Source organism: Episyrphus balteatus, chromosome 2 (assembly GCF_945859705.1).
Source record: "Episyrphus balteatus chromosome 2, idEpiBalt1.1, whole genome shotgun sequence".
NCBI classification, from domain to species: domain Eukaryota; kingdom Metazoa; phylum Arthropoda; class Insecta; order Diptera; family Syrphidae; genus Episyrphus; species Episyrphus balteatus.
The window spans coordinates 53964426-53976719 of NC_079135.1; the positions used below are offsets into that span (position 1 = coordinate 53964426).

General features: G+C 32.0%; 1 protein-coding gene and 1 long non-coding RNA gene across 2 annotated transcripts in view; one reads left to right on the plus strand and one right to left on the minus strand.

Moving 5' to 3' along the window:
* The window catches only part of LOC129908187 (interference hedgehog), a 52123-nt gene that overhangs the window by 9093 nt on the left and 30736 nt on the right, over window positions 1-12294 (plus strand). Inside the window, exons 2-3 of the mRNA XM_055984536.1 lie at window positions 8399-9640; window positions 9709-9850. Of these exons, the coding sequence (XP_055840511.1) occupies window positions 8411-9640; window positions 9709-9850 (1372 nt within the window). The 5' untranslated portion in view covers window positions 8399-8410. The remainder of the gene's footprint in view (window positions 1-8398; window positions 9641-9708; window positions 9851-12294) is intronic.
* On the minus strand, window positions 5769-8539 carry LOC129908189 (uncharacterized). The gene is made up of 2 exons (XR_008771232.1): window positions 8425-8539; window positions 5769-6331 (listed from the first exon to the last, which is right to left on the minus strand). It is a non-coding gene; the product is annotated as an uncharacterized LOC129908189 (long non-coding RNA).

Genomic DNA, 12294 nt, shown 5'->3' on the forward strand with positions numbered 1-12294 from the left:
CCTTGCTACTGTTTAATAGTTTTTATTACAAAATTTACTTTAGAAATACATTAAATTTCATTTTTTTGTCCATTCGCTCATTCGTTGGTCGCTCTCATGTGAATAGAGAGTAAAAACCCAAAATTTAAGTTCAAGTAGCCTGCGCTCTACGCAAGGATTTTCAAAAGAGCATAGAGATTGACACATGGTAACAGAAAGGAACTTTCTTTACACGAATGAAAGCAAAATTGTTCGTTTTGACTCTGACTTTTGGTCAAAAAGCAGTTGAGTGCATTTGCTATATCAAGTTAAACTTATATTAGTGAGATTAACGCCCAAGCTACGGAGACGGCCGTTAACTCTGATGTAGAAGTTTGTATTGGTTATGTAGAAATCTTGTACTAATAAGTGTGTAATAACATTAATAAATAATAATTACATTAAACTGACTGCGCACTTTAGATTTGTGTCATTTAACATTCAATCCTAATATAATTTTCAGTTAGCAATTAGGTATTGCCAATAAGAAGCACTGAGGTCTTAACTTCGATAACCCAAAAATTAAGTTAGTGAGGTGAATTAAAACTGTGATTCATAAATAAACTGATATAACATAATTATGTTATAGTTGGCTTGAGTTCTTTTTCAACATAACATACTAGGCTGTTGTGAACGTTATAGATAAAAATGTGTTTTACAAATTGTCTAATAGTAATAACTTACTTACATTATACAAAATTTGACAAAACAAAAGTACCACGTACATGTGTACCCAGTACCCACGAAAGTAACAAAATAAACCACACCTTTACTGTTTGTCCTAAAAAATAATGAGTTAAGAAGCTGAATCACATAAAGCTTTTTTCACCACTAAAATAAAGAAAACTCTGACGTACATCATGCTTGAAGTTTTAAACAAAACCAAAAATTAACTTCCTTAAACAGTCGTTAAATGCAATGATGCAGAACAAAAATTGTTTTCCTATCTTCAAACAATTTGTACCGGAAATTCAGAAATATTCGAAATTGTCTTATCTTATGCTTAGTTTTTCTATAAAGCCTCCTTTAGTTTAAAATTAAAATAAAAACAATAACATTGTAATTAGCTGAAAATGCAAATTTTTCACACGTTATACTCGCAGTCGATATACAAGTGGGAACATTCAATGCTTAATTTTCATCCTCCCGGATGCAATTTCGATGATCAAGCATAGAAGGCGACAACGAATCCAACACCAAAGAACATAGTACATATTTTCCAGTTGAGTAGAGGTGGCCTAGTTTGGTTTGTGATGATGACGATGATGTTGGCGGGAACGGGAAACGGGCGTGGTGAGGAACGGAGTCAGCATGAAATTGTATCTAAAATTTATTCGTGCCAAATCGTCACCACACACATAGTCTAGAATCTAAAATAGAGAACACATCAGTGCGAGCGTTGTAAGATCTCTACGAGCTATAATATGTATAATGTTGCTTACTTGATGACACATCATGAAAACAGCATGCATTTTGAAAGAGCATCAGCTCAAAACAGCCGCGACGAATATAGAAGCGCGGGCGTTGCGAACAGGTGAGAGTGGGTATTTGCCAGATATTTGTTGTCGGTGCATCTAGTAGCGCATAAGATTTTTTGATTTTTTTTTTTGGTATTTGGTTAGATATTTATTTATGCTAAAGTTGTCACTTTTCGAAAGCCCAAGGAAACGAGGTTGTGTAATGTTTAATTTGGTCTCAAAGTTTTTTTTTTTTTTTTATGTTCAACAGTGTATTTTGGGAAATTGTTTTTGAAAGAATAAGAAAGATATTATTTGCCTATATATTGCTCTTGTATTGAGGTCGCATTTATTTTTGCTTGTTTTTTCTATATATATTTTTACTTGCGATATAGGTACTATAGGGCAAGTTTAGGATTCGTAAAAAAAAATGAACTCGAGATAACAATTTTACATGACATTACGATGATGGAGAATGCCAAAAAAGTGGGTCCGTCAATTCTGTCTGTCTGTCCGTCTGTCTGTCTGTCTGTCTGTCTGTTTGTCTGTCTGTCTGTCTGTCTGTCTGTCTGTCTGTCTGTCTGTCTGTCTGTCTGTCTGTCTGTCTGTCTGTCTGTCTGTCTGTCTGTATGTACCTCGAGCTACAGCCTAAAATATTCAAGTGATTTTGTTCAAACTTGGTAGTTAAGAGTTTTGGGTGATTCCCTAGAGGACAAATTGAAATTTTTTTTTAGGACCAAAACTAACGGTACCTGTCATATAACGGAAATAGAAGAGTTAATTTTTTTCAAAAACGGCTCTAACGATTTTGATTAAAATTTTTGAGTGTAGTATTACACATAAGAGCCAACTTTCGAAATAAAAAAAATATTTTTTTTACCGTTATAACCGGTACCTCTCATAGAACGGTTTTTTTTATTTATGAATATCTCGGTCAAGAATACCCCGATTTCAACAAAAGCGTTTAAGTAAAGGTAATATTAAAATTTTAGAAAATTTTCAAAAAACTCATTTTTGGATTTTTGAAAAATATTTCAAATTTTTTTTTTTGAAAAATCAATTTTTTGAAAACAGGTTTTTGAAAAATTTTGAAATTTCGTTTTTATGCGTAAATAAATTATTTCTTCAAAATGGCATACCAACTTTTTTTTTGAAAAATGTTAGAAAATTTTTATATACAAAAAATAATTTTTTTAAAAAACGGCTCTAACGATTTTCGAAAATTTTTTTCTAAAAATTCCTTTTTATACAAGAAGTAAACTGGCATACTTGGTTTTTGGTGAAAGATCATTTAAAACGGTATTTAATTATTTATAAAAACGATTATATTTTTTTTAATTTCTTGAAAATATCAAATTTTAAATTTTCTTAATTTTCTTGAATAAAAAGCTTTAACATTAGAGTAACTTTAAGCATAAGAGCAAGTACGTGCGACCCCAGTCGTGCATTTTATTTAAATATAAGGTAATGTAATAAATTAATAATATTACTGTTAAAGGAATGTATAGTAAGTTGAAGAAAGTACTTATTCAAATGGGAGGAATTTGACAACCTTGCAATTAAAATTATAATAATGATGAATTAATAAGTTTTTTTTTTAGTTAGAAAATACTCAAGCATGATGTTCTCTGTAGTTCGTAAACTTAAGAAATTAAACATTCAAAGAAGATACATGCATTGCATAGTACATCACAACATGTTGACTATCTAATTTCAGAGATCTATCTGCATGTCGTCGTTGGTAGGGACAATAGAATAAAATGGAAAATTAATATTAAATACCGGTTATGCATGTGGATAAAGCAACGTAGGAAACTTGCAAAGCGCTTGATTTTCAATGAAAAGCTACGTCTTATTCTATTCCTGGTAATAAATATGTTAGAAAAGTTATTAGATGTCACATTAAAAAAAATAAAATAAAGATTCACTTTTTAACAATCAAAACAAAAAAAGCCATGTCAAACATTTCATATAATGTACATATCTAAATTAGTACACTTATTTACATGTATATATGTATTTGTATGTATTAAATGTTGTAGGTGCAGCTAAGATATTTAAATTCATGGCTACATAATTAAGTTAGGCATACGAATTTATCTATTTTACGGCCCGGTCCCTAATGGGTCATTTCTGTTTTATAGCAATATGCCTTCATTATTATAATGAGATTTTTTCATTTAAACAAAATATAAGATACCTAGTTTTCAGAATATCAAAAAATGTTAAGTTCTAAGAAAATGTTTGCAAGAATGATTTTACAGAGGGGTTGTAGTGATTTTGTCTGTGAAATCAATTTATGACTATCATTTTTTTTAAATTACGCAAACACTTTTTTTTTCACATTTTCCTGAGGAGATTATTAATCCACATAAATATTTACAAAATTTTAAGAAAATGTATTTATACGTTTGGAAGTAATCGATTTTCAAAAAAAAAAAAAATTATATTCTGTTAAATGTTAACGAGAAATGCAAAAATGCGAAAAGCTGTCTGTGTAAGGAGATACATAAAATATTATGTACATTAGAGTGGGCCGAAAAACTGTTTTTTTTTTCGATTTCAAATCCTAATAGCGCGGAGAAGTTGCGTCCTAAATTGTTTGACTTTTGGTCAAGAAATTGCTGTGCAAATGATTTTTGACGCCATAAAGCACAAAATGTATCACTGTGCAACATACTAAGTTGAAGCGAAAGGAACCATCTATTTAGGATGTTCTTGTACATGTATGTACATTTGGGTGATACTTATTTGTAATCTGAAATACTTCTTAAATATATTGGCAACACTCTTTGTTTATATTTAATTTCACAAGGGCTTCTCTTCACCACCCTGAGAGTGAACACTTGAGACAAGCTCACTGATAAAATTCAAATGCTTAATTTATTCTTAAACAATTCTGCTTTCTTACATTTGCACTCCTCAGAAGGTTTTTAAGAACCTTTATTTTGTACACAAAACGACAGTATGTACTTACTTGTTTAGTTGGTAGTAAATTAAATTTTTTCTACTGAAAAATATGTATAATTGATTAACTTGATAAAAATTTTGGTTGACAAATTTCTCGTAACTACGTTACGAAAATATCATTCATTGGTTTTGTAATTTAGAAAATACGTAATACTGTTTTATAACACTATCCAGTGTAAGTTGGAATGCGATACTTTTAGAACTAAATTTGCAGTTCGTTGATATTACGTCGCCCTAGAATTGTTTTGTTCCATACGCCATTGGCACTTTTTCGAGAAAAACGAATTTAAAGATTTGCGTACTTGGAACTCCGAAACTGTGCGATAGCAGTTTTTTTTTATTTTTTTAAATTAAAGTTTGTCTTATTATGAGTTCACCTACCAATTTTCAAAGTGATTTGCCAAACCGTTAACTACTACTTTACTTAGCGTAAAAGTCAACTTTTTTGACTTGTGTCTCACCACCTACATTTTGAAAATGATTTTTCATGTCCATACACATGGAACACAAAAAATTCTCAATTTTTTCAAATACACAGCCATAATAAAGGTGGCACAAATCAATACTAAATAAGAAATTACAAACTGGAAATTGCTTAAAAATAAAACCAGTATTTCAAAAACTTGACGTGCCAGAGAAATTCTGACTTCGTACTCACCTCACACAAAAAGTATTTGTTTGTTGCTAGCTCTATTTTCATTGCCGAAAGTGTAATTATTTAAGTAAAGCCCTATTCCATTGGAGGTGGTACCTTACTCGTGAGTAGAAATCTAGTACAACAACTACACATTCCTATCTCCTCGAGTAGAAGATCATTTGTTAATTGAAGTACCTAATAGATCTACTAATAAATAAACTACCACCTCCAATTTAACAGGGCTTATATAAAGCATTTTTGGCAGTGAATACGAATGAGGGCATTTAGTGGGAAATTAACCATAGTCTATTTGATGTCATACGATTCTAAACCTTTTTTGTCTTAATGATTTTTAAAGCCCAGGCAACATCACGGTGCTGCCAGCCATTAATTAGTCGTCACTGCCTAAATGGAAAAACCTAAAATGTTTTACTTCTCCAGTTAGCCACTACTTGCTACCAAAAGTTGAAAAGGTTAAACTCTGCCATTCGATGCCGGTTGCCGGTGTTCGATTCGAACATTAAGTTATACCAGGCTAGCAGTAGCCGCTTCCTCAATCCGTGGTTGAGAACCAAACCAGCTTTGTGCGAACCGTAATCAATTTAAAATTCTTTAGGTATTCCAAAATTCCGACTAACCCAAAATCGTGTACACCAAAATATTGTAAAAAGGATGAAGAAAACAAATTGTTTCGATAATGTTAGTAAAAGTGGGCACTTTTCCTTTTCCATCTTACAAAGATTTAACATAAAACTTATTGCGTATTGATGATGACCAACTGATGGTTTTTCTGGATTAAAATTTCGCAAAATAAAAAAATAAAATAAATCTTTCGACGTGTTTAAACTTGTTAAACTCAATAAGCTCAAATGTCCAGATCCTATATTGGTGGTGATGCAGTCTCATGGAACAAACATATATAAATGTGGCAAAAATCGTTGCAAATGATAAATAAAACTTAAAACTTTAGCAGTATCCGGTTTGTTGGATTGCATTCCATGTTCCATGGCCTGCTTTGCGCTTGACGTTCAGTTGAACAGGTTATTGGTGTATTCGGCATCGAAAAAGAATGTAAACTTCGAAAGATTGATTGTAGGTATTTTTTTGCGTTGTTGGCTATTTAAACGAATACCCTGCAGAATCCATTTATTGTTAGTCCCATTTGGATTTATTTCGAGAAAGAACTCTTTGAGAAAGCATAACCGATGATAATTGGATGGTTTCTGGATGCTTCTTCGACGATGACAATCTGAATAAAACAGGATACTTATACAATACAAGTAGCACTAGTGAATAACAATATAAAAAATATACGTATCATTTTAAAGCACTCGGAACATTAATTTATTAATTTTTATTTGTCAGTACAGGGTGGCGCAAAAGTTATATCATGTTGTGAATTGGCTATACCATATTGTTAAAATTTGTTACAATCGATCTGCTATCATAAAAACATATAATATAAGGGTGATACAAAAAACTTGTGTTTTCGGAAGAAGTAAATTAACAACTTTCAAGCAATCCTCGCGCTAGCATTATCTAAGACCCGACTACGCCAACGAACTTAACCTAAAATCTTGTTTTTTTTTACGTTATTTTTTTCAAAAAAAATATAATTTTTGAATACTGATCATTACCCCCTTCTATGTAGGATATGATGCTGAAAATAGGATGTGGAACCAAACATGGGAGTGGCCAAATTCATTATGATTTCTACAACTTATATGAAATATCAATACCAAAAAAGCTTTAAAATCAGATTAGCCTTGAAGTGTTTTTTGAAAAAAAAAAGATTAAATAGAACAAATAAAACAAGAGATTTTATTGCTGAATATGATTCCTTGGCATAAAAGAATTATCCTGCCAAAAAAGCTACATATTATAAATTAGAGATTGATAAACTGAAATGTACCTTTTGAAAATTAGCACTTTTCCTATATTTTTAACTTTTTAGTTAGAAGTAAGTTTTTAAAATTCGATAAAATCGTAATAATTGGTAATAATATCACAAAAACCGACACCACAACTTATAACTTTACGTTTAACACCCTTTTGCCCTCCGAGGTTGGATGTTTATGGTACTATGTATTCCTATAAATTTTTTTGAGACTATAAAAATGTTATCTCATAGATACTTATGTTAGTATGTACCTAGTACCTACCTATTGTACCAATGTTGTAAAATTATTTTTTCAGTTGAAATATCCCAATCCCATAATAATCTGAAAAATATCAAATATAGTTAAGTTTTTGTTAGTTTATGTATTCATTTTTCGTATAAACTTTTTTTTTTATAAAAATAACGCATCTTCTTATTGGAATACTTTTTGCCAGATATTCAGAACGCATTATGCCTAACCCTACCCACAGTGTTAGTGTCTGAAGTTTGTAATTATAGGTACCTACCTTATGCTTGCACATCTGAAGTACCTGTGTTTTTTTTTTCCTTTAATTTTAAGTCATTAGCCCATAAATCATTATGGCATCACTATCAGTAGACAATTATTGCAAAATTGCATTTAATGTATGATGGAATCATAATAGATATAAACACATTGTTATTTTCATATCAATTTAGTTCTATCTACTTATGACTTTTGTTCGATCAAATTTAAGATTGTATTTACTCCAGTAGTTGATTTATCACTGATTATTGTCCTTCTGCTCCTAAAAATGTATGTCGTTACCGGATATTGAAATAAAAACGAAACAAACAAAGAATAGCAGAACAAAAAAAAAAATAAAAGGAAAAAAACTGGAAAAATTCTTTGTGAAAAGTCATACAAAAATGTGGATTCATAAATCTTCATTCAACTTAACGCCTATAAAAGATTTTGTTTTTGTAGCATTCGGATGCTCCGAAACTGACGAGAAGAAAAATAAGGATCGTGGAATGTCAGGTTTTTTGTTTCTTATTTCCCCATTGCATTGCAGCGTCCCTCATGATACCCTTGTGTACCTATCGACGATGCACGTGTTGTGTTATCCATTTACCTTAGTTCGAAGTCCAAAGACTAAACCAGTTTTGTTCTTTGACTTCCATAAAGCGAATTCCTTGCTTGTTTCGTGTTTTGTGTGCAAAATTCGAGTAGGTACCTACTCTTGAATAAACTTTGCTATCAAACTTTATCATATAGCTACATATGTATATGATTTTGAAGAGCCTCATGAAAGAAGTGTGTTCTGTGGTATGGTTAAAATGTTTGTGTGTGCGCATCAATTTATTCTTTAAATTCAGCTTGGTGGAAAATTCCTATAGCTACAATATTTTGTATCCTAATTAATCTCTTTTTTGTCTTTCTTTATTTTATTTCAGAAATCGTTCATTATGTTGAAACTTACACATTTCCACCTGTTTGCCATTATTTTACTTCGACTTCTGCCATTTGCTCCGTTAATAAACTCTTCGAATGTGAAGACAACAAAGCCACCAATGTCATTAGGAGTGCACATGGTTCGCTCGCCAGAATCGATCGTTGCCCCAAAAGGCGACGAAGTTTTGTTTGAATGTGAATTGAATCTGATACCAGAGCGCCTAAAGTGGCGTTTTCGACCCACTAATTCGACAGCATCTGACTCGTTTCAGTATTTACACAAGGCAGATTCTTACAATATATCCAATGAGGAACGAGTATCAAAGCTACGAATTTATGTGAGTCCTGATTCTCTTGGGGATTATCAGTGTGTAGCTTGGTTTGGATCAGCAGCAATTGCTTCAGTAACAGCAAGTTTGACACTTGCATCAATCAGTGTAGATAAATCAAATGGGTTTTCAAATAAAGCTGTTCAATGGAGTGTAGCAGCAAAAAATTGTATTGTAGTCCGCTGCGGAACGGTAATATCTAATCCACCAGCAGTTTGGACATTCTATCGAAATGGCATAAAAATACCATCAACTGAATTTCTTCCTTCCTCTGGAGGTCTTGTTCTTAATTCGGTTTCAGCTAAAGACTCTGGAAACTATACCTGCTGCGCTATGAACGCAATTACTGGAATCGATGTTCAACTTCCTCAACGAATAGACATTCGCATTGATTATACTGAAAGGACTCCACCACACTTTCTTATCCAACCGGCGGATAGCTTGACTGCCAAACCGGGTGAGAATATTGTTTTGGAATGTCCTGGGGTAGGAAGTCCACCTCCAGAGGCAGTATGGAGTAGCCCTGATGTCTCGAATATATATCATAATCGGACAAAGACACTTCCTTACGGACTGCAGATTGTAAATGTTACCCCGGAAGATAAAGGAACCTATGTTTGCCGACTGGATAATGGAATTTCACCAGCCCTCGTTCATATTATAAAGTTGCATGTTTTAGAGCGCCCCCAAATATTACGTGGTCCAGCAGCGACTCTGACCGATGAGGGAGAATCATTGGAACTAGAATGTTTGACTACTGGAAATCCAGCTCCTCACATATACTGGCTAATAAACGGTGAATATACTTCGCAAGATAATGAAACATACCAGGAGAATAGACACTTATTTATAAAGCGTGTGGAGAAAAGACATGCTGGTATTGTGCAGTGTGTAGCAAAAAACATAGTTGGAGAGGTGAGTTCCTGTCGAATGGTAAATATAAGTATGGTGAAAGGAATAATTTTGTTTACACCCACAAACAGACAAGCGAAGGCAATCTTCTCCAAGTCAATCCAAGACAAATTCCGGGTGAATCGGGGTTTGTGCCACTTGAACGTTTTCCCCCTAAGCCAATATCGGAACATTCAAGCAACAAGAATAAAGAAAAGCGGAAGCATCAAGCCGGTAAGTAAAATTACATGTTTATGAAAAAAAAAAACTTAAACTCTCGTTCGAAATACAAACCTTCAAAGTTGAAATCTTTCAAAATTCAAAAGTAATGAGCGACAAGTAAAAAAAAAAAGCACAACATGTGAAATGTTCTTATTTCCAAATTAAATCGAATTAGAATTAAGTGCATCGAGTTTTTTTGCAAAACATTCTCGGCTTTAGAATTGAAAATTTATAACACCATTAAACTTAATTGAAAGAAGATTGCAACAAAACAGCCAAAACCGCGAATCTGTATTTTTGGACATTGCCTAAAATACCAATATCTTTTGCATGAGTTTCTATAAGATTGCATGAGTTTCCATAACTTTGAATCCCTTTTTCTCAAAACTACAATTTTGCAGATTCATTACTTTTGGCTATGTGCCCACGATATTTAATGATCTTACTCAATTTGTTAATTTTGTTGAAGCTTCATCACAAAATTTATTTTGTGTCATCATGTGGATCAGTAACTAATATAAAACCTATCCCCTACAGAACGTGGGCTTTATAGGAATAGCGTATAGTTGGATTGATTAATTAACGAAAACAATTTCCCAATCGCTTATTTTTAACTGGGTCTACTCTTAATCATTATAACAATTGAACTAAGTGCATTTCGATTCTTATTGATCTCAATTCTAATTCAGTTTAGTTATGTGTTGAAATATTTTTCAACATAAAATAAAATATGCCGCTGGGTCGCTAGTACTTGCTCTTGTTGTCCAAAATATGAACCTATAAGTTAATAAACTACTTGGAATGTATTTTTTTGATATGTTGTTTAGTTCAGAAATGAAAAAAAAATCAACATTTTAGTTTTTGTATTTTAAAATGGAGACTAACGTGAATAAAAATGTCCCTGGTAATGTTTCCTTTGTTTCAAACATGGAAACGAAAACAATCATGAAAAGATTCCCTCGGAATTTATTGGTACATATCGGCAGATTTAAGATTTTTCATGGTCAACGAAAAATTAGTGTTCTTTTGAAATTTCGATTTTTTTTTAATTTGTTTTAATGAGGTAAATACAATATTTTCTCACAGTAAAGAACCCAAAATTGTCTTCCCCGAGCTTCTTACCATTTTTTTCTCTTAATGCAGATTTTTATTGGAAAATTGTTTGTTAATCGAAAGCCTGTTCTAATTCCAATATAAATTTTAGAATTAGAAATGAGAATTTAGATGAAAAGAGATAGGACATGAAGTTATTTATCAATGAACGCACCCAATATTTTACATTGCATAGGATACTGCATTTCATTAGCCCAATGTAGAACTGGCCGAAACGCATTTTGGAGTAGAGATCATTCAAAGTTTTATAAACTGAAACGAACTGATCTGTGCCCAAATCAGTGTTCGAACCTAAGTCATGAAATTATGGAAAAAAGAATGGAGCAAATGCAAGATTTCTGGTGAAGGTTTTAAACAAATAGAAAATCCTAACTTTTTAGGAAAACATTTTTAATGAATAATAATAGGGTCTTAATAAATTTACCTTGGACAAATTTATATTGTTTGTTAACATAATTAATTCAAGTAATAGTTCAAAAATGTGTTTGCTATTCTTAACTAAATACAATTTCAATTTCAAACATTCCAATCCAACGTTTGTCGGTAAGTTAACGTTAACAGTTTTTCTGTGTGGAAAAAGTGGAGTAAATCTCTAAAAATCGAAATGTTGGAGTAGATTTTTTTCCCCCCCAAAGTTGAGCGAATTAGCTCCGATCGGAGCAAGGTTCGAACCCTGGCCCAAATGTTTGAATTCCTAGTCAAACCTATGTTCGTATATTTAATATTCCATGCAATACGTAAAAGTTATTTTTTTCTTTAGCAGCATATAACCGCATTTAATTTTGGGTGTTTTCATAAACGTCTGCCTAACTTAGGCCTGCGTTAGTTGTGTTCATAAAGTCAGATCTGCGATCGGACTTAGTCCAACTGCAGTTCTGCTGTTCATAAACGTCATTATGTCGTCAACATTAAGCAGATTGCGCAGCCAAAATTTATTGCTGCAGAACTCACGAAGAAATTTATTTGACTCTTGATTCGATTTTTTTTTGTTAATAAATGTAAATATTGTAAAAAAAAAAATGAAAAGCAAACATATTAATTAATTAGGGTAGTGCAAAAAATGTTTCTTTTTTCATTTTTCGAAAAATTTAAATTTTAATGACACAGAAAATTTCTAAATCATGTTTTTTGAGATAATGAGTTTATATATATATACAGCTGTGTTCAAAATAATAGTAGTGCCTGCAACAAAATAACATTTGTTATATTTACGGTGCTTCTATGGTTAACAATTTAATTTCTTTGTTGTCGAAGTTTGTAACGGTCAATTACTAATAAATGTATCGTAGTTTTAAAATGAAAAAGAAGGTGCCAAATAATTTTTCATTGATTTTTGGTTGTTC